Source organism: Zeus faber (assembly GCF_960531495.2).
Source record: "Zeus faber genome assembly, chromosome: 12".
Classification (NCBI taxonomy): domain Eukaryota; kingdom Metazoa; phylum Chordata; class Actinopteri; order Zeiformes; family Zeidae; genus Zeus; species Zeus faber.
Genome location: NC_137196.1, coordinates 14,035,097 through 14,057,931, shown reverse-complemented (window position 1 = coordinate 14,057,931; position 22,835 = coordinate 14,035,097). Strand labels below are relative to the sequence as shown.

General features: G+C 41.6%; 2 protein-coding genes across 4 annotated transcripts in view; both read left to right on the top strand.

The window, feature by feature from the left end:
* vps4b (vacuolar protein sorting 4 homolog B) overlaps nucleotides 1-22,835 on the top strand; it is a 376,929-nt gene that overhangs the window by 1,895 nt on the left and 352,199 nt on the right. The window contains exons 1-11 of one of the 3 annotated variants that reach the window (XM_080010602.1): nucleotides 838-1,020; nucleotides 3,630-3,741; nucleotides 4,066-4,216; nucleotides 4,410-4,468; nucleotides 4,636-4,755; nucleotides 5,151-5,307; nucleotides 5,730-5,878; nucleotides 7,879-7,960; nucleotides 8,034-8,253; nucleotides 8,387-8,527; nucleotides 8,626-10,234. In XM_080010602.1, the coding sequence (XP_079866728.1) occupies nucleotides 997-1,020; nucleotides 3,630-3,741; nucleotides 4,066-4,216; nucleotides 4,410-4,468; nucleotides 4,636-4,755; nucleotides 5,151-5,307; nucleotides 5,730-5,878; nucleotides 7,879-7,960; nucleotides 8,034-8,253; nucleotides 8,387-8,527; nucleotides 8,626-8,727 (1,317 nt within the window). In that variant the 5' untranslated portion in view covers nucleotides 838-996 and the 3' untranslated portion in view covers nucleotides 8,728-10,234. Of the gene's footprint in view, nucleotides 1-837; nucleotides 1,021-3,629; nucleotides 3,742-4,065; nucleotides 4,217-4,409; nucleotides 4,469-4,635; nucleotides 4,756-5,150; nucleotides 5,308-5,729; nucleotides 5,879-7,878; nucleotides 7,961-8,033; nucleotides 8,254-8,386; nucleotides 8,528-8,625; nucleotides 10,235-22,835 lie in introns of those variants that run through there. The other 2 variants (XR_013844416.1, XM_080010601.1) reach the window with 2 other exon arrangements.
* Nucleotides 10,541-17,119, top strand: kdsr (3-ketodihydrosphingosine reductase). Its single transcript, XM_080010585.1, has 10 exons — nucleotides 10,541-10,919; nucleotides 11,818-11,907; nucleotides 12,320-12,376; nucleotides 12,504-12,569; nucleotides 12,682-12,777; nucleotides 12,931-13,122; nucleotides 13,768-13,851; nucleotides 13,932-14,015; nucleotides 14,112-14,213; nucleotides 15,942-17,119. Exons 1-10 carry the CDS (start codon nucleotides 10,731-10,733, stop codon nucleotides 16,059-16,061), a joined length of 1,080 nt encoding a protein of 359 aa, XP_079866711.1. The 5' UTR covers nucleotides 10,541-10,730; the 3' UTR covers nucleotides 16,062-17,119.

The following is a 22,835-nucleotide window of genomic DNA, read 5'->3' as shown; positions in this document are numbered from 1 at the left end:
AGTCCTTGGTATTTGTTAACCAGGTCATACACTGTGATAAGCAGCCACTCCCAGTGGTAGAAACAGACAATTAAGTGCAAGTACTGAAGTGCATTGTTCAAGTGTTTGTAATCACTTGCTTGGTATTTGGTTTCGGAGACATTCGATTCCCAACACGCTGCATTTCAAAGCAAATATCTCGTTTAAATTTCTTACACAGTCGCGCTACTTTTATTATTATTATTTTTTTTTATAAAACTGGTTCCCCGTCAATGATTCATTAGCTCCATATCCTCGTCAGTGACTGACACCACCTATACTATTTGATTGTGATTTGTAATCAGAATATACATGGAAAAAAAGGTACAGTAGGCACTTTATACCGGCTCTATTATATTTATATGTTTTATTACATATATTATAGACAGTCTTTAAAAAGGCAAAAAGAATGAAAATATACAGAACATGCACAATGTGTGTCCTCTCTGTACAGAGGATGAATTGATTTATAAGGCTATGTCAGGGTATATTATGGGCATGAATAAATATGTGTGTAATAATACAGGCACGATAACATAGTGGGTGGGTCTGAATGATTATGATGACGTTACTAGATTATTAGAATGTGATTTCCATGCTATTACAATAAAATATCCAATAATATATAATACACCACTAATTACACTGTTATTGGAAGTAGATATGTCGATGTGGTGCCTTCCACCGGGTATTGGTACTTCTCCTGTGGTCTGGACTTGCTCCACCTCCACCTATGGGCGAGTCGTGACGTCAGGAGGTTCCACGCACGCACGCGCGCGCGCGTGGACGCGCGATCCGGAATCAACCCATCTGGACGGCTCGATGCGGAAGTTTTCCCTGCTCGCTCTTATTTAACAACGATCCCCGAAAGGAAAAACAAGCCCGGCTTCTGCAGGTTGGAGCGAAAAAGGCGTGACACAAACAAAACCGCACGCTCGGCAGGTTGTTGTTCGGCTCGCCGGATAAATAACAGCCCTCATGGCTGCCAACAATAACTTACAGGTAAGTTTGCGAGCTAACGCGAGGCTAGCTAGCTAGCATCCGCGCTAAAGCAAAACAAAGTGGATCGGAGCTAATCCGCGTCGGGTTGCCGGGGGGCGAAACGCGAATTGTTACATCGCCGGACGTTTAGACTGTTTTTGTGGATTTGTGAGTTGTCAGTTGGTGAGTTCGTCTTTGTTTCCGCAGTGGCGAAAGCGGCTAAATTAGCATCGTTAAGCTAATGGCAGCTAACGTCAAGGTTTTTCCATTTTACTAAGTAGCCGAGACAGGGCTGCTCAGTATTTAAACGTAACATGTGGTCCAATTCAGTGTGGACCTTTTAATGGAATTAAAGTAAAAATGTGTTATCCTCTGTGCATAAACCTGTTCAGTCGCGCCTTGTTAATCCTCCCCAAAAGTCAGACCGTTCAACCACAAATTGATTTCCTATTTTTGACAGTCTAAATTGTCAATAGAGGTTAATTATACATTTTTCAGGTTCATTGCACACGGACAATCTTGAGCTTTATTTTGTATTGCCATTTTTTTATATTTTAAGTTTATTCTATATTCCCTACGTCTTGTTATCTTCATTACTTTACTCGTATTACCTTATTATTTTACTTATTACCTATCATTATTATATGGCTATATAATACTCAAAAATACTTATTGTTCTTGTGAACTGTCACAAATGAAGTGACACTAATTGTCCTAAAAATGTGATATGATACATATTTCACAAGCGCACTCAATTTCTTATCCAGTAGTGGTTTATTTATCACATGCTTAAATACATCAAGGATTAAGTATTATAAACAATGAAAAGCTATCAGTAATGAAGTAACAGAATGAGTATGCTGGTATGTGGTTTGTGCGCGTGTCTGTGTATGTACCGTATATGCCTTTTTTGCCGAAAGGAAGCGCCTCCAAACGCTCAGCTTTGTGATGTCACAAAAACATTGTGCAAAGTTGCCGTATCTACCGGAGGGTGGGGCTATGTGAGGAACTCCTCCAATATCTTACATGTGTTTCACATGTTTACATGACTGGATTTTTCCGCCACACTCTAGTTTCCCATAGGACCAAGAAATACGTATTCGAGGTGTAGTCGAAATAAACCTCTTGAATCTTGAGTACAAAGTACAGATATTTGGTTTGAAATGTAGCCGAGGTAAAGTCAAAAGTCTCTGGGATTGAATATACGTAAATACAGGTACTTGGAAAAAGACAAGTGCTTGTACTTCATCACTTTCCACCACTTGGTTTACTACCCTAACCTAGATGCAGTGTATTTTTTTTTGTTGCATTAAAGCAATTGATGCTCAACTAGTGGTCAATCGGGACGATATTTGGCTCTTTGAGATAATCGGCAGCGGCCGATGCCTGTGCTCACGAGGCTAATAAATGAAATAATTTCTGCAGACTATTGTTGTCAAAAATATAGATTTTTCTATACATATTGATTTTGAATATTTGAAACGGTTTCAATACTAATTTTCCACTGTGGATATACCAGATGCGCTTCCTTGTTGTCCCTTCTTTCCGACAGCAGGTTGACACACACACACACATCGCTGCAGCGCCCACATAGCGCTCTCACTCACTTACAGTGCTCTTCTCGACACTCATCTCATTCACTCCGTTTTTTGAGGCGTTATCCCATTAAAGGTGGTTAGTGCAGAGCCTCTGCAACCGGTTTTGGAGTGGAGTTTTTTTTTTTCTCCTCCAAACAGAGGTGCATCGTACCCACGCCGGTTTTCCCCCTTTTTCATTTTAGATCAATTTGTTTTTTATGTGTTTCCTACTTGTATGAAACAATTTCTTACACACAACTGAGGTAAGGGACTCCCCCGTTCCTTCCCGTAATTAACAAACCCTGGGGTCCTCTCAGGGCTCAGGACACACAGGGAAACGTCACGTCACCCCGCACTGCTTTCCATTGCTATCAAACTTAATTTTGTAAAAACTGGATGTTTTTGTATAAATACTTTCCCTGTAAATAATACATCCTGCACTTCTGTAACGGGAGACTTTCTCAATTTCCTGACCAGACTTTAATATCACAAAGTTTTTTTATTATTTATTTTTTATTGTCTACAATTATTTATTATTTGTTATTTATTTATACTTTTTTTTTTTTACAAAGTTTATTTTTTGACTACCTGTCAATCTTTTTCATTAATACAATTTTTTATTTAAAATAAGTGCACTGCAGACAGAGTGCAGATCTACTTCAGCAAACGGAGACAATGCTGACAATAACATTAGTGTTAAATAAATGTTCAATTCAGTCCAGCAATTTTGTGTTTCATTTGTTGTTGTTGTTATTAAGTTGTTGTGTTTTATCAAATGCAAAAAAACATTATATCGGCATTATATATCGGCCATTGGCTGCCCTGCTCCCTACATAATGGTATCAGCCATTGAAAAACCCATATCGGTCGACATCTAGCTCAAACTCTTCTTTTTCTACGTTGTTGAGTTGGATGATACCTTCTGTGTAATTTGACTTTTTCCAATTTCAATAAATCTACGCTCATGTGATTCAGGTCAGTTGAATTTCTCTCTGTTTATCCCCTGGAATTGGCATCATTGTTTTTCATGGCTCATTTGATGCTCTGTTTCAGAAAGCCATTGATCTTGCCAGCAAGGCTGCACAAGAGGACAAAGCTCAGAACTATGAGGAGGCGCTGCGTCTGTACCAACACGCCGTTCAGTACTTCCTGCACGTTGTCAAATGTAAGGTTGAGAATATCACATTAGCATTTAGTTCTCTTTTTTTGTTATGTTGGGGACAACTTGGTCATAGATAGACAACAAATCATAGTTATGGTCAAAGGGGCTACAGGTCACTTCCTATATTGCATGGAAACCATTTAATGAAAGGGGTGGAGTAAAAACTAAGTAACCGATGGAAAATAACAAACAAACCCCCTCATGAATAGCAACTTAATCATACATTTTGAAATCTCGTTTCATTCTGTTAAACAAAATCAGGTTCTAGAAGCAGGTGTTCCTTCTTCTCTCTCAATGGGTATATTTTTGTGTGTTCCCTCCGGCCAGATGAAGCCCAAGGCGACAAAGCCAAACAGAGCATCCGGGCAAAGTGCGCTGAATACCTGGACCGAGCGGAGAAGCTGAAGGAGTACCTGAAGAAGAAAGAGAAGGCTCCTCCTGCCAAGCCCGTCAAAGAGTCACAGTCAGATGACAAAGGGTGGGTTTTTACATTTTTTTATTTGGGGCTGGAGCGATACGTTGAACCCGGTCAGTGTGTTGCTGTTAATAGCTCTGGCAGGAATGCGATGAGTCATGTTTGTTACCTTTGACACCCAGCAAAACAAAACCTTGGCAAGCATGTGTGGGATGGTTAGCGTGTGTTCATTATGTTTGTGTTTGCATGCGTCTAGAAATGAAAGCGATGAGGGAGATGACCCAGAGAAAAAGAAGTTTCAGAATCAGCTCTCAGGTGAGTGGCATTGTGTTCAAGTCTACTGCAGACATGAGCGTCTTTCCAGTAATGTTTTTGTAAGCAAGTAGCCGTAGTTTGTTTCGTCATGTTTAAAAAAAACAAACAAACAAAAAGAAATGAAAAATAAAACAACAAAAAAAATAAAACATGTTTATTTGCTCAAGGTGCAATTGTCATGGAAAAGCCAAACATCAAATGGAGCGATGTTGCTGGTTTGGAGGGAGCCAAAGAAGCACTGAAGGAAGCTGTTATACTACCCATTAAATTCCCGCATCTTTTCACAGGTATTAAGTTTCATCAAAGACTGAAAAATTAGACTTAACTTGTAGGTCACGTTCTTGGAGAGGCTGTAGTCAGGCCGGAGCGAGGTATCGTTATGATATCAGTATCATGATGTGAGGCGAGATAACGTCTGGGATTTTGGTTTTTGTGATATCAGGTTACAGTTAAATTTTGTCTTAAAGGCGGAATTACAGTAAAGTAATGCACTTTTGTGAGCTTCATAGACATTTCTAGATGTTCTAACCACTGGCTTTACCTGCTTGGTCATAATATCCATATTACTGATGATTGATTCTCAAATATGTTTTGTGTATTGTTATCTTATGAAAATACTAATAGCGACCTCCAAATATTATATTGCATTCCATCACAAGTATCTCTCGTGCTTGTCTGTAAGGCAAGAGGACACCATGGAGAGGGATCCTGCTGTTCGGGCCTCCGGGCACAGGAAAGTCCTACCTGGCTAAAGCCGTGGCCACAGAGGCCAACAACTCCACCTTCTTCTCCATCTCCTCCTCTGACCTGGTCTCCAAGTGGTTGGGAGAGAGCGAAAAGTGAGTCACCTCCTCCATTTTCGCGTGCCCTCACCACGTGTTCTACCGAAGCTTAAAAAATTCCCCCATAATTCTTCCATTTTGGGAAAACATTATGAAAGTTTTATTATTTTATTTTTCAATAGAATAGACGGCCCTTTTCCCCCATTTGAAAATTGAAAATGGAATTCAGAATGTGAAGGTTTTTTCCTTCAAATAAGCATTTAACATGAAATGATTTCCCTTTCAGCTCAATATTTGGTCATTTTCCCACATAAGGTTACAACTGTGCAAGAGTCTTGGTCTCTGAAATTTTCCTTTTTCTGGTGGAGAACCCAAATTTCCTATTTTGGAGATCTTAACATTGGCGAGTGTGACGAGAGGTGTATTTACATTTGTGCCGGGTAGCTGTGGACCGATACCTGCTTCCCTCCTCTTCCCAGGCTGGTGAAGAACCTCTTCACCCTCGCCAGGGAGCACAAGCCGTCAATCATCTTCATCGACGAGATCGACTCGCTCTGCGGCTCGAGAAGCGAGAACGAGAGCGAGGCGGCTCGACGCATCAAGACAGAGTTCCTTGTTCAGATGCAGGGTGAGTCAGAATGATCAGATGCAGAAAATTGGGATTAGTAACCATGGGGAATTTTTTTTTTTTTTTTTTTTTTTTTAATATATCCCAAACAGGTATAAAAGAGAGGTTTAGCCTCAGTAACAGTCTGGATAACCGTTTCCTTCAGCACAGACAGGCGAGGGGAAGTCTTTGGACCGGCCCTTCATTTGCTTTTTAAATGGTGATTTTGGTTGAAGGGTCGTATTTAATTGCCACTAACTAAAAAGTTATGAATATTTCTGAATCTGGGATCTGAATCTGGATAAATCATACTTTAGTTGTCATCGTGATCGCAAAAGACTGCCTGAAATGCAAAGAATAAGAAAAATCATGCAAAGACAGAGTGGAAAGGCAACACAGTGGAATGTAATATATGCATTTATATTTATTTAATTATTAGGTTGTTTTCCCCCAGAATTTTTTTTTTGAGTGTAGAAGAAAATATGTTAAAGGGAGCAGGGGAAACTGAATCTTAATTTCTTATGGTCATAATGTCTTATTTAAATGTTTAATTGGTTGGGTATTTATGTGCAGTTTGTTCAATAAAAGCATGTTTGAAATTGTTTATTAAATTTATTCAGTGGGCATAGGCTATTTTATGTTTGGGGTCTATGTTAGAAGTGTACCTATTAAAGCAGAAAGACATAGGCACTGTATAGCTAATTTACATCAATATTTGTTTATTTATCTGAAGTCATATCGTTATCGCAATATTAAACAATGTTATCGCACATCGCAGATTTTCCTCATATTGTACAGGCCTAGTATATAGGCTCATAATCTCCTAAAAAGTGCACTGCCCAAAACATTTTGAAACACGAGGGAATGAACTCATGGAATGAATTCAGAACAAGGGTACTGTAGTTAAAAAAAAATATATGCATATATTTTTTGAACGTTTCATTTAAAATGGCCTGAAAACTATAGCCAGGGGGAGCTTTAGTGTAGTCGTGGTCCCAATGCATTTTAAAGTTGTCCAGAAACTCGGTGGTGCAGTCACAAAACCCTCAGGTCATGAAACCCAACCGATGTGTTTGTTAAATTCCAATTCCCATGCAAATTGGCAAAACATCTGTATGTATTTGTGGCTGGAACATAGTTCAAATATTTCCTTTGGTCAAATGTGGCACTGTAAAATATCCATATTTTTGTTGTACTAGCCGCAGCAGCACGGCATTAAAGATCTCTTCACACACACATATCTATATATATATATATATATATATATATATATATATATATATATATATATATATAATTTCAAACATGCTTTTATTGAACAAATTGCACATAAATACCCAACCAATTTAACATTTAAATAAGACATTATGACCATAAGAAATTAAAATTTAGTTTCCCCTGCTCCCTTTAACATTTCTTTTTTTTTTTTTTTTTTTTTTTTTCTGGGCACTTGCCAGTGTGATATCAAATAACAATACTTAGAATCGTCTAATCATAAAGGACTCACTTGACTTGACTTGACTTCATGTTAGTTGAATGGTTTCAGCTGGGCTTGGTAAGGTAAAAAGGAAGAAAAGTTTGTAATATAATGCCTCAGTTAAAGATACTCTTGGAAATTCAGTATCAACTCAATTTGAATCTATTACGGTTGTTGTCAAGACAAAGACTATCAGTGTGTATAACCTAGTGCTATTTGTAGAAGTAAACACAGAAGATCACAAGTAAAACTACAAGAAATTGTGCTTTTGGAATAAAAGTGTCCTTATTGAGCTTCTTAAGCTTCACAAAAATCCGTCGGCATAACACAAACACAGTCCAGAGGTACAGTCACTTCCTCTACACCAGGAGCAGAGCAGAGAAAATTAGCGGATGCCATTAATCAATATGAAAGAGGTGCTAGTGAGGTAGCTCCACCCTGCAGGGCCCCCAATGGCCCCAATTCATCTCTGAGATAGGAACTACATATTATTTTGCACAATTAATAAGCTCACCTCTTTCTTGCTCAATTTGGCGTTTCACAGGTGTTGGGAATAACAACGAGGGCGTCCTGGTACTTGGCGCAACAAATATCCCATGGACTTTGGATTCAGCCATCAGAAGAAGGTAATTGTGTTTGGCTCAATTTAGGGATGTGTGTTATTCAGAGCTCACTTTTAACAATCGATGACCCTGATAGATTTGAGAAGAGGATCTACATCCCCCTGCCTGAAGAGCACGCCCGCTCCTTCATGTTCAAGCTCCACCTGGGCTCAACCCCCACCAGCCTGGTCGACAGTGACTTTGTCACCCTGGGCAAGAAGACGGACGGGTATTCAGGCGCAGACGTCAGTATTATTGTCAGAGACGCTCTGATGCAGCCTGTCAGGAAGGTCCAGTCAGCCACCCACTTCAAAAAGGTTTTTTCTTTTTTTTCCCCCACATATCACTATGCCATGTTGGTGCTTGTGTGTGCTGTGTAGTTAACTCGATTTGTTTGCTCAACTGTTTTTGGTTGCCCTGCTCATGTTTACCTGAATTCTGGTGTCCAAGGTACGAGGGCCATCAAGACACGACCCTAACGTCATTGTCGATGACCTCCTGACCCCTTGCTCACCTGGAGATCCCAATGCCATCGAAATGACATGGATGGAGGTTCCTGGGGAAAAGCTATTGGAGCCAATTGTTTGCATGGTAAGGAAATACGAATAGTACCCCCCCCCATACTTCAGAGCTAATACTGTTGAATATATGAACAAAATCTGAACATTGTCTTATTTTTTTCTTTTAAGTCTGACATGTTGAGATCCCAGTCCAACACAAAGCCGACAGTGAACGAACAAGATCTGGACAAACTGAGGAAATTCACAGAGGACTTCGGACAGGAAGGCTAAATGGCAGCTTTCTCCCAAACCAAAGCAAAACAAAGGATTTGTGATTGTGAAATGTATTTTCCCCCTCTCATCATGACTTTATACCCCTCTCTCTCGCTCTCTCTCTCTCTCTCTCTCTCTCCCCCCCTCTCTCTGCCTTTTCCTAATCTTTCACCGGTCATATCTGTGTATCACAAGTGGACTACATGATTGCCACATTAGGAATCTATATTGACCACACAGTCGTTGAGGACATTGTTTTCTCTCGTGTCCTAAGTGCTTCAAAGATGGCACCAGGCTTTAGTTGGGCCGATAAAAGATATTGATATGTACTTGGAAATTAAAGAGAATAATTTTTTTTGGTTACTCCCGGGTATACACTCAAGTCAGAAGGTGTTTTTGACCAGATTGCCTAAGAAACATGGGACATCCAAAATGTAAAATAAGATGAGACTTATTGAAGTCTTAGAAGAAATATATGAAAGTTTGGATTAATTCATTGGTGGGGATTAGCCCACATATTACAGGTTCCGGCCAAGTTACCTTCCTGAACAAGAAATTATTTTCTAGAAGACTGTCCGACTTCCATCAATCAGTTAAACTATGACTAGACAAAATGCCTATATTTCTTGTGTATTTTTATTTTAAAATAACTCCAGGTCAGAGGGAAGTGACACTAACAATACATGACATTGTGCTTCCTGAATCCTTATGACAGTGGTGAAAGACAGGCCATTGTATTTTGACATAATACAGATCTGCAACAGATTGACACTCAGGATGGGAGCTGCATTGGATCGATTTCTATCAAATTTCCTGACAATTGTATATCACTATTTGGAGTCAGAATGAGTATTTGGATTGATCGCCAAAGGTGCCAGCCCAGCATTTTTTTATAGTTCTCATGAACTTAGAGTAGTGTTTCAGCCCATAGTTTACCTGCATATTTCCATTAAAAGGCTTTGCTTTATGTCCTTAAAATGAAGTTAAGCCTTATACACCTAAAGCTACAGTGTGTGTTGTGAAAAATGAGAAAATATGCTGTTGGCACAGTTGGAGATATCATCACAATATTCATTCACGACATTAGAATGCAGCTCCAAGCATGCACCGTATGAAGCCATCGAAAGTGGCAATGTGCACCATGTGCCTTCCAAGCAAGTTGCGGGGTGGTTTTTTCTTTGTTTTTTTTTTTGTTTTTTTTTAATCGGATGTCATACTGCTATATATAAATATTTGGCGTGTTGCCGCCATCGCTAAGAAATGTATAATATACTTTCACATGACATTTCATGTCACCTCGTTTAGTTTGTATACTACAACTCCTATGCCCTTTAAGGTGTTCAGAGTACAAGCCTGTCTTTCAGAATGTTGGTAGGGGACATTACTCACTGTTAAGTACTGTTTGTTTTTTTTAGATAGGACAAATGTGTAAGCCCTTTCTTTGCGAGGGGGTCAACCAATGATCAGTTATTCATTTTTTCTTTTCCAGAAAAATGTAAATAAAAGTACAGTAATAAATCACTAAGCTGCTGACTGTGTTTCATCAATGAAAAGTATTGCCATTAATACGCTTGGATAACACGTGATTACAAATATAATAAACAATGATTGGAATATTCGTTGATCGGTCATGAACGTCAACGGAAGAGGCACGCTATGAGGAGGTGCGCGTTGCACTCTGGGACGTGTAGTCCACATTCGCTCACGCTGCAGTACACTTGACAGCTAATATTACAGATGGGGAAACTACAACTCCCAGGTGGCCCCGGAGGCTGTCGCGTCCGTTCAAAGTGCACAGTTCGATTTGTTTTGGTTTGTACAGTGCGCTTTGTCGGCGAGGGCGAAGGTCCCCCGCGATAAATGCTCTTTCTGGCTGGACTTCTGACTGAGTGCCAGGTCCGATAACACGCCACCTACGCGGCTCTTCTTTCGCCACGCCCGCCTCTCCTCCGCCCCGTTATTCAGCCCTCCAAAAAAAAAAAAAAAAAAAAATCCAGGCGGCTAGTTAGCTAGATTCACCCATGTCCTCGGAAGCAGGGTTGAGCTCCACCGTCGCGGACTGGCTCTTCATCCACTCCTGGTGGCTCCTCCTGCCGTTCGTCATGCTGCTGGTGGTCGCCGCGTTCATCGTGGCCTTCGTGTTGCTGTTATACATGATATCCCCTCTTATTAGTCCCAAGCCACTGAAGCTGAACGGGGCCCACGTCGTGGTAAGTTCACCAGAGGAGCCAAACGGGCTAACGATACGCCGCCGAGGCAGCTAACCCACTGACGACGACTGATTAATAAGTCGTGTCGTTCCCGTTTCGTTCCTTCTGCTGGATAGTTTCCACCTTAAGGAGCTGTTCTCGCCGAGGTTATGACACGCCCACACAATTGATTAACGGCGACTAACTAAATGAAAGTGGAAATCCGAAAGATAATTTTGTTGAACATATATATAGTTTTAACATTGATTCCGTGTTTATTTAGCTGGCACTATAAGAAACAGCGATTCAGTATTTGCGTTATGCACATGCTCCTCTTTACTGTTTACTGTTTTTATTGTTGGTGGTGGGGTCCGCCCCATCAGTGCACTGATGCACCGATGGGGCATTGGTAATAAGTGAAAGCAGCGTAGCTAGTTGTGGACAGAAAAGTGTCGATATGGATGAACAGTCGCAGAAAATAACAACAAACAAAAAAAAAAAAATATATATATATATATATCATCACCTCAAGCGGCCAAGAAAAAACGAACCAATCGATCATCAGAACGCACACGGTCAAGAAAAGAAAGTGACCATCTTGGAGAGAAGACGTTGCCGTTTTGAATAGAGTGTTATCCGCCAAACTCGGACAATCATATGGATTGCAATTTCAAGCTATTGCTTGTTTAAAATTGATACTATAATATACAATAATATTTAGCATGACTTCAACAGATTCAAGCGTGCCACAATTGCATATCTATTCGATGTCAGCCAAGCTTGTTATTTATCTTCATGGAAACGGTTAAAAAGTTCCCTTCATTATGTATTTAATTTATAACAATCCTACTCAATATTCCTCCATTGGAGACTGTATTTGTGCTCTGATAAACAATGCAATCACCCTTTCGATATCCAGGTAACTGGGGGATCAAGTGGGATTGGGAAATCCATCGCTATGGAGTGCTACAAGCACGGAGCTTTCATCACTCTGGTGGCAAGAGACGAGGTCAGCACCAACTGCACACTAGCAGTCACCCACCTGTTCCCTTTTTGGTGGACCTTGTTCAAAGCAGCAGAAGCTTGGAGAGAGAGAGAAGCTTGGTTGAAATGTTGCCCACAGAGCCCTACTGGCTCGCGCAGAGCTTAGAAATGGGCAGTTCAGTAGGCTCTTGATACACACAAATAATTCAACACATTACGATATAGTAACCAAAGGAAGCAGCAAATTATTAATGTGTTAAAAGTGCATACATATTCAATCAATTGAGCTTTAAAGTGTCGATAAAGAGAATACTAACACAGTGAATGCACACATTTAGTTTCTCTAGCAGCCTCTGTTCTCTTGGATTTTGGATGAATGTATATATATGCAGGGAAATGGAGGAAATGCCATGTGACTGCATTATGTTTTTCCACAGACTAAACTGGTTCAAGCAAAGAAAGAGGTGGAGAAATGTGCTATAAATGACAAGCAGGTATGGGACTTATTCTTTTGTTTTTAACAATATAAGTATTTTTTAAATAAAGACAATAGAATATTGAGAGAGTACTTTATTCTTTGCAAATAACACCTGCATAAATTCCCCACAATGTTGTATCCAGGTAGTGCTCTGCATATCCGTTGATGTTTCTAGGGATTACAGTCAAGTGGAGAGTGTGATCAAACAGGTAATGTCACCTATCACGTGCAGAGGCCCCTTTTTCCATTTATTTGTTTAAAACATTTATTTTTCATTATTCAGCGATGCACAGTTTGATTGAAGTGTTCCCTATTGTGTAGGCTCAGGAGAAGCTTGGCCCTGTGGATATGCTGGTGAACTGTGCTGGTACCTCCATTTCTGCAAAGTTTGAGGAAGTAGAGGTTGATCGCTTTAAAGTAGGTAACAAGGGGGAAAAACAACACCCTATTTTTTTTTTTAAGGCTTGTTGATTTCCTTTCAAGCTTCCGACTGAATATTTGAACAAATCTGTTCGCAGTCCTAGCAGTGGACGAGGGACGGTTATCTATTTACAAATGGTTTTCCGACAGAGGCTGATGGAAGTGAACTACCTGGGCAGTGTGTACCCAACCAGGGCTGTGATAACCACCATGAAGGAGCGAAGGATGGGACGCATCATGTTCGTCTCCTCCCAAGCCGGACAGATCGGCCTGTTCGGCTACACGGCCTACTCCCCTTCCAAGTTCGCCCTCCGCGGCTTAGCCGAGTCGCTGCAGATGGAGGTGAGTCTTCCTGACCACAGAGTTGTTCAAATTCCCGAATGAGGACAGTGAAAGGTGTAATCTAGTATTTTGGGGAAATCAGCTTTTGTCTGTCTCGCCCCAGTTTCAGATGAGAAGGTCAATACCGATTTCGTCATTGTGTGCCCAGAACAAAGACGTTTACAGGCTTCATGCTCACTGTATTGGCTCAATGCATGGCTGCAGAGGGGATCAACTAGCGCCTGTGAAATGAGGGAAATACACCTTTTGAGCATCTTAAAAGTTGAATTATTTAAGCAAACTATCTTGGGTAAAAATAAAAACTAAATTTTAGTTGTTTTAAATGCTGCTACATTCTAAATTATTTCGACAAAAAGCAAATGTCCCCCAAAAATTGATTTTCCCTTTAAACCCAATTTGTGCTTAGGATGCAGGCGTGTATTTTAGATTTTTTTTTTCTTCTCTAATTAGTAGCAGGATAGAAGATGTCATGGGAGCAACAAAACCACTTTTGGCCTCCTGCTAAAACATCTGATTTAATTGGATACTTGACATTTCATGAACCACCACTTTGGGATACCAGCTCTGGTATTATTCTATTTTTCATTGATTGCAGTCGTGGCGCCACCAGAGCTCCACGTGATGATTTCCTTCCCTTTTCTACAGATGAAGCCATACAATATCTATGTCACCGTAGCCTACCCGCCTGATACAGACACCCCAGGTCTAGCCGAGGAGAATAAAACAAAGGTACGCGTCACTGTAAAATAAAAAGTACCTTAATGTATTTTACCCTTTCTCTAAATGGCCACTTCCCTGTTCTTCTGTAGCCTTTAGAGACCAAGCTGATCTCTGAGACCTCCGGTGTTTGTCAACCGGAGCAAGTGGCCAAAATAGTCGTCCGGGACGCTGTGGTAAGAAAATAACTTCACCCCCTGTTTGATTAGCGAATTCTCCCACGAGGAAGGAGGAATAATTCCTGCGCTGTTGCTGCAATCTCCCCACCACAGCAAGGGAACTTCAACAGCTCAGTGGGCCCCGACGGATACATGCTGTCGGCTCTCACCTGTGGAATGTCACCGGTCACCTCCATCACGGAAGGCCTGCAGCAGGTGCGGCCTCAAATCACCACACACACAAGAGAAAAATAAAGCACTTTCATGTTCTATATTTCATATTGCTCCTGTGTCATAATAAACACTTCAGATTAACTAAAATGGTGCACATCACACCACCAGTTACAATTTAAGACCTAACATAAGCGGAGCGGTGTCAAATATAGGGACAAATACTACAATATAAGTTTATCATTTAAAGATTGAACTGCATACACCAGTCAGCCACGTGAAGTGGGTAATATTGCTCATCTTGTTCCAATGCCACCTCTCAAGGGGTGGGACATATTAGGCCGCAAGTGAACAGTCAGTTCTTGAAATTGATGTGTTGGAAGCAGGAAAAATGGGCAAGCGTAAGGATCTGAGCGACGTTGACAAGAACCAAATTGTGACGGCTAGACGACTGGGTCAGAGCATCTCCAAAACGTTTTTGTAGGTCTTGTAGGGTATCCCTGGTATGCAGTGCCTCCCAAAAGTGGTCCAAGGAAGTACAACTGGTGAACCGGCAACAGGGTCTTGGGTACCCAAGGCCGCCTGGTCCTATCCCGAGGAAGACCTACTGTCTTGCAGATGGCTGAAAAAGTTGATGCTGCTATGATAGAAAGTTGTCAGAACACACAGTGCATCACAGCTTGTTGTGTATTGGGCTGCTAAGGCATGGACCAGTCAGAGTGCCCATGCTGACCCCTGTCCACCGCCGAAAGCACCTTCAATGGGCATGTGAACGTCAGAACTGGACCATGGAGCAATGGAAGAAGGTGGCCTGGTCTGTTGGATCATGTTTTCTTCTACATCATGTGGATGGCCGCGTGCGTTTACTTGTGGAAGAGATGGCACCAGGATGCACTATGGGAAGAAGGCAAGCCAGTAGAGGCAGTGTGATGGTCTGGGAAATTTTCTGCTGGGAAACCTTTGGTCCTGGCATTCCTGTGGCTGTTACTTTGACACGTACCACCTACCTAAACATTGTCGCAGACCAAGTACACCCCTTCATGGCAACGGTACTCCCTGATGGCAGTGGCCTCTTTCAGCAGGATAATGCGCCCTGCCACACTGCAAAAATTGTCTAGGAATTGTTTGAGGAACATGAGTTCAACGTGTAGACTTGGCTTCCAAATTCCCTAGATCTCAATCTGACGGAGCATCTGTGGGATGTGCTGGAACAACAAGCCCGATCCATGGGGGCCCCACCTCGTAACTTCCAGGACTTAAAGGATCTGCTGCTAACGTCTTGGTGCCAGATACCACAGGACCCCTTTAGAGGTCTTGTGGAGTCCGTGCCTCGAGGCGTCTGAGCTGTTTTGGGGGCACAAGGGGGAGCTACACAATATGAGTGGTTATTAGTGGTGGTTTTAATGTTGTGGCTGATCCGTGTGTATGTTGTATGAGATCGTACCAGAGCTCTAGTTTTTAGATAAACTTTTGATATTGCATGCCTAGTATGGGGTTAGGGTTAGCCGAAACCCTAACCCATACTACACTGTTTAGCATAATATGATTACGCTACTTAGCACTACTTAGCAGTATTTATTGTTACACTAATGTCTCTGTCGCAATGTAGCTTGAATGTTATTCTCCTTTGTAAGTCGCTTTGGATAAAAGCGTCTGCTAAATGACTAAATGTAAAATGTAAACGTAATGATGGTCTCTCAATTTTGTGACACAACCAATTAATGATGATGATTGTGATGATGAGTAATTGTGACCTATTGCCCATTCATGCAGATTGTAACCATGGGGCTGTTTCGGACCATCGCTCTCTTCTACTTGGGGAGTTTCGACAGCATTGTGCGTCGCTGCATGATCCAGAGGGAGCAGTCCAAAGTGGCCGATAAGAGGGAGTAACAGTACAACGTGACAAAAACACCATTATACCCCCGCCCCCACACACACACACGCACACACTCCCTACCTGTGCACAGTCCTGGGTCGGCGTAGAAGGTCCAGCCCTCGCGTGAACTCGCGATATCAACCTAACAGACGTTACAAAATATAATGGCGGATGTGTCCTACTTTGCTTGTCTAGTAATGTAACTCCTCTGAAGTTGTTGGGTATTTTTTTTTTTTTTTTTTTTTCTTAACGTCCTCTCAAAGCATTCCAGTGACTTTATGGTTCAATGTGTGCACCTGCTTCTTGTGTTGGAGCGGCCTTACCCACCAAGGATGATGGTGGACCCGAGACCCCCGCCGCCCGGTGTTAACGCAGCTCTCGTCGCCTACTGCCGGTGTGTAGTATGGGCCTCCCTAGCCACCAGTCGCCCAACGTTGTTCTCTTCTCTGCACAGGAAAAAAAAGAAAAAAAGTAAATGACGACTATCCAGTGTGACTGGTTGTGCTAAATTCATTCCCACCAGGGGCTCATTGTGAAAACTAGGATGGCAACTATTGTTATTTGGTCATAGTGTCGTATGCTTGACCGTGCCCCAACTTTTATGAATACTCCAAATAAGTCCTTCCTTTGTTCATCTCTTTAAGTCTTTGCAGGCAAAGCACCTCCCTCCTTCACCCCTCAAGCATGGTTTGAAAGGCCTTCAGCGTTCTGTCCGTGTTCAGGGACGAGTTCCGAAGCTACTGCGCTAACACAGCGAAAATGTCATGTGCTAGTACTCTGTCGTGACGAGAGAGAGGAAACAAGCTTTTTATTACTAATCCAATTATGTCATTTACCTCTGGAAAGTTCTCAACATTTTTAGGAATGCCTTCGGCGGGTGAAAGAGAGAGTGTGTGTGTGTGTGTGTGTGTGTGTGTGTGTGTGTGTGTGTGTGTGTGTGTGTGTGTGTGTGTGTGTGTGTGTGTGTGTGTGTGTGTGTGTGTGTGTGTGTGTGTGGTGACTGAGCTGACCACTTGAAAAGAGAGAGAAGCCAATAGACTTGATGTCTTAGCACACCAAATTAGTTCCACGTCAACCCAAATTATTTGTTTTCTTTCAGTAAATAACTGATTGGACGTTTTTTTATATATATATATATATATATATATATATATATATATATATATATATATATATATATATATATATATATATATATATATATATATATTATAAAAAGAAAGGCTATGTGGGTTAAAGCCATAAAGTCATAGAGGCGGTTGGGGGGGATGCTTTACCGAACACAGGTGATGTTGATTTACCTGCCGAAGTCAACACACTTTTCTTTCTGCACTCAAATGAGAGGTGTGTAAATAAGCGTATCTACTTGACATGTATTTGTATGCATGATTTTGCCGCCTCACTCAGAGATCCACACGGGATCCCTGTGGTCTACTGATGGAGGCGGTATCAGTCAGGGCAAGGCCAAGGGACCTTTCTCGCTGGTTCGAGCAATTTCCCTTCTGGCCTAAAGAGGGCAGCAGAGTTCAGTTTTAAGTTACAAAAAAAAGCCCAAATCTGTAGAGGGAATATCATATTTTGGAACAGGGGGAAGACCCTGCCGTGCACAGTTATACCTTCCTGAATGACTGTCAGTACCCTTTCGATGTCTTCAAGCCTTTTCAAGAAAACCTGAAGTTAATCGTATTTTTCTTTTTTTTTTTTTTTTTATGTTTTGCTTTTAGAGGGGGAATAAGAGATGTGAACACATGCAAGTCTTCCTTTTATCCATCACTTTTAGGAAGAATGTACTTTAATACAAAGCATCGGAGGAAAAAAAATAGATAGCAGAAATATTTTTTTCAAATATACCAATATTTGAACGCCAAAACATATTCACATTCCTGTAGACGAAATGCAACTATTTGCGATTTATTTTGGTGTTGCTGCTCAGTTTCTCTTAGAGTTAGTTTGCTAATGCAGTGGAGCACTACTGTTTGTGGGGAGCCATTCTAAGCCTTAAGACGTGACTTCTGACGAAGCTGATGCTAAAAGAATGGACCTGTCCACAGAAATAAACGTGGCTTACCCCCGCTTGTTTTTCAACAGTTCATTTAATCAAATCTCAGCGTAAAATGCCAATTGTTTGACTTTTTTTTTTTTTTTTGGCCAATTCCCTTATTTGTATTTCAAAAGAAAAAGCCTTCCATAAATCCAAGATATGAAAGTGAGAATGGATGACTCCTTTATGATGTTCTCGTTTGATATTGGTTAGAGGCGTTTCTGTCCTGCACTCGACAGCTTTTAGTTTATGTTCAGTTCTTGCTTTCAGAATCGCCCTTTTTGATCTTGATGTAGCAACATGTAGTTGGTAGAACATGTAGCTCCTGTAAAAGCAGTTTTGTTTTAACACTTTCAAGCTATGCAAACTAAGCCTACGCTCACACGTTAAAACAAAGTCGAGATGTATGTTTTTGTTTAGTGCTCATGCAAGTGTCCCCCATCAGTGGTGTCATTAACAGCTATTTAAAACGGAGAGTATAATAGTGAAGGGTAATGCATTTCAAGTCTGAACACACTCTGCTTCTGTTGTTCATCTTCTTGATCTCTTTACTTTTTTTTTGTTTTTGTTTTTTTTGCCTTGTTAGAATTGTTCGGTTTTCACCTTGTGTGCCATTGAAAGAAAATGTGAGAAGTTGGAACGTTTCCTTGTCTTATTTTCTTACATGATAACTGAAATAAAACTGTGGAAAAAATAAAGAGATTCCCTCGTCTCCTTTTTGACAGTTCCCTTGTTGTGGTTGGATGTTTACAGCTCAAAATAACCCCCCCCCCCCAAAAAAAAACAACTATTAAGACAATCTGCAAAAGTCCTCTGCTCCGTGGGTGGTTAACTCCAATGGAGGGGAACCACATCAGTCATTCTGGCAGTGCAGCTTGAATGAGAAGGTTCTGGTCCTGAAATTTGATGTACAGGCTTTGGTTTTGGGAGGTTGTGGGGGCTGCGGGTCGTTAAGTATTCCGTTTGAGAAGGCAACTTTAATCTTCCATGAGGGGATCAGACAGGGCAGCAGCCTGCTTGGATCTTCCCAACACTGGGATTTTACAAGCTTTGTTTGTCCCGTTAGAGTCAATTGTAGGAACCCCAATGTAGATGGAGGCGCGCGGGGAAGCTGCAGGATACAGGATAGAATCAGAACAAGGCCGCCGAAGCCGATGTATAAATGTATTTCACAGTGGGACGTCCATTCGCAGTTGGACGGCCAGATTACATCAAAGCAGCCCACGGTCCTGCCCGACCCAGGCCTCAGAACCACCTCGTCAGATGTTGCTCGGTCTGCAGGTCTTGGAAGTTGTCTTGAATTCAGTTTTACAATTATTAGGCCTTTAAAAGTAATTCGGTGAATGAATTGATTTTACGATGTCTTCATTTCAACAAAAACTTTTTTTTTTTTTCCCCCCTTCTTTTTAACCTTCTCTGAATTCGGAGGGGAGAGAAAGTGGTGGTTAGATTTTCCACTACCTAATCACTGACCTTGTCTGACCTACAAGAAACTGTCCTAATAACATAGCATCATGGCTATACACATAATTACTATGCCAGCTTATTGCTAGTACAATCATTACATGTTATTGCTCCACACTGTATACTATTTGTACTTACCTGCCCATATTGGGCTCAATATCCCTCCTTGTTAACTTTTGTTTATACATGTTTACATATTACTTTTTGTTTTCCATTGTATTTTTTTTTATCCCTTTCTTGATTGGCTTTTCTGATGTTGAATTTAGATGAATAAAGTGTTACTTATATGCTTATACACTGATCAGCCATAACATTAAAACCACCCCTAATAACGACAAAAATTGTGTAGCTCCCCCTGGTGCCGCCAAAACAGCTCTGAGCCGTGGAGGCACAGACTCCACAAGACCTCTGAAGGTGTCCTGTGGTGTCTGGCACCAAGACGTTAGCAGCAGAGGTCCTGGAGGTTACGAGGTGGGGCCCCCATGGATCGGGCTCGTTGTTCCATCACATCCCACAGATGCGCCATCGGACCCTAACCCCGGCCGTCCACGTGATGTAGAAGAAAACGTGATTCATCAGACCAGGCCTCCTTCTTCCATTCCTCCATGGTCCAGTTCTGAGGCTCACGTGCCCGTTGTAGGTGCTTTCAGCGGTGGGCAGGGTTCAGCATGGACACTCTGACCGGTCTGCTGTTCTGACACCTTTCTGTCATAGCAGCATCAAATTGTTCACAAATTTGTGCTCCGGTAGCTCTTATGTGGGATCTGACCGGACAGGTTAGACTTCGCTCCTCAGGTGCGTCAATGAACCTCGGGCGCCCATGATCCTGTCGCCGGTTCACCGGTCGTCTTTCCTCGGACCACTTTCGGTAGGTACTTACGAATGCATACAGAGAACACCCCACAAGACCTGCCGTTTTGGAGATGCTCTGACCCAGTCGTCTAGCCGTCACAATTTGGTCTTTGTCAACGTGGCTCGGAACCTTACCCTTGTCCATTTTTCCTGCTTCCAACACATCATCTTCAAGAAGTGACTGTTCACTTGCTGCGTAATATATCCCACCCCGTGACAGGTGCCATTGAAACGAGATGCTCAACGGGTACTTCACCTTCACTTCACCTGTCAGAAGTTTTAATGTTGTGGCTGATCGTGTATAGTTCATAACCCTATTGTTACCCAACCCAAACCTCTGCCCTGTACCTGTATACCAGGGGTGGGCAAACTACGGCCCGCGGGGCGTTGTTAAATCCAGCCCGCGAGGCATTTACATGAACAACGATCCTATAATATATTTAAATTTGTGGTATTCATTCCACTGTTATTTTCCTGTAATACCACCAGATGACGCATTTCCGGGCCTTCTCTGATGTCAAGTCCCTCTTCTTCACTTTACCTGATCGTCACGTATGCATCACCCATAACAAAATGAGCGGACAAAAAAAGCACAAAGTTGACAGCGAGCATCAGGGTCCTCAACAAAGATTCGGTCGCAAAATATTTTTTTTTTTTACTGAATTACGATCAAAGGCTGTGTGTCTGATTTGCCGAGAAACCGTTGCGATATATAAGGAATACAACATTAGCAGAAAGCCGATGATGTTCTCGAGCTGAAAGACTGTCTTTGTGATTTGGCGTTCGCTGTGGAAGGAATGAGCTGAACGTGAAGCTACAAGGGAAAGATCCGTTTGTATACGACATGTATGCAAAACGTGAAAGCCTTCAAGGTAAAACTGACTTTGTTCTCTAAACAAATGACAAACAAATCATTTGCCCATTTCCCCCATGCTGGCGCCGCCGAAAGAAGCCCCCCCCTCGACATGCCAGCAAATACAGTAAGTCGCTGGACGCCCTGCACGGAGATTTCTGCCGTCGATTCTCTGATTGTGAAAAGTTTGAGAAGTCACTTCAGCCGGTGTCACGTCCCCGGCCATTGGATTACGAGGCGGCACCGCGGGAATCACAGTTGGGGCTGATCGATCTCCGGTCTGACTCTGTCCTAAAGGAGAAGTTCAACTCCGTCCAACCGGATACCTTTTATGCTGCAACCGAATGAGACAAAGTTTTCAAACATCCCACAGTTGGCACAAGCAGATGCTGGTGTTTTTTGGCTCTACCTAAGTGTGTGTGAACAGACGTTCAGTGTGATGAACATAAACAAAACACGGGCACAGAGCCCAGTGTACTGATCAATGCCTGAGCGCTGTCCTACCAATTTCCACAACGAAAACAGCACTGGATTTTGATACGCCGGCAAAAAATAAAAAATAAAGGGTGACCAGCAACACTGTTCTCATGAAATCCATCGATGGTGAGTTGTTGCATTTTTTATTAAAAAATGAATTTATTCATTCAAAAATGGGATAAGAGGAAATAGATTTCACGTATATTTTACACTTTATGCTTGCTCATTTTTCACCTTATCTGCTAATGGTCTGGCCCGCCGGTCATTTTAAGAGACTTAATGTGGCCCTTGAGCCAAAAGGTTTGCCAACCCCTGCTATATACTCTGTGTGTGTTTGTGTATATATATATATATATATATATATATTAGAACATTAGAACTGTCAATGCTGACCTCACCAGGGGTCCTCCCTGAGCCATGCACTAGGCTCCACTACCTACTGTACTGTATGTAGCATACTGTACCGCATACTGTGTCACTGTTCTGGGTTGTTCGTGATGCCGTATTGCTGCGCCGTGCTGTTGTATACTGTGCTGTATTATCCCAAACACTACCTCACTCTATTCACATTCACATGCCACTTTAATTCACATGCCACTTTAATGCACATATCTGTATATACATAGGCATATTCCCTCTATCTATTCCATTTTATCTCATTTTATTTTTATTGTATTGTATTTTATTCTATATATTTTTATTTTATTCTATAAGTATTCAACTCACTGTATTACGTTTTAGGAGTCAGTTAGTCGGTCTATTAGAAAGAAATTTTTTATTTTATTTTTTCCTAGGACATATAGTGTGCTATCACCGGGTGCGTTGCATTACATTTCACTGCATATATGTATGAAAGTATGTATATGTAGGTGACAAATAAAAATCTTGAATCTTGAATCTTGAATCTTGAATATATATATATATATATACATTTGTTCAATCAGTTGATATTTAACGAAAGAAAGAAAAGAAAAAAACAAAACAAATGATTTGGGTTGACGTGGAACTAATTTGGTGTGCTAAGGCATCAAGGCTTCTCTCTTTTCAAGTGGTCAGCTCAGTCACCACACACACACTCAAGCCAAAAGGTTTGCCCACCCC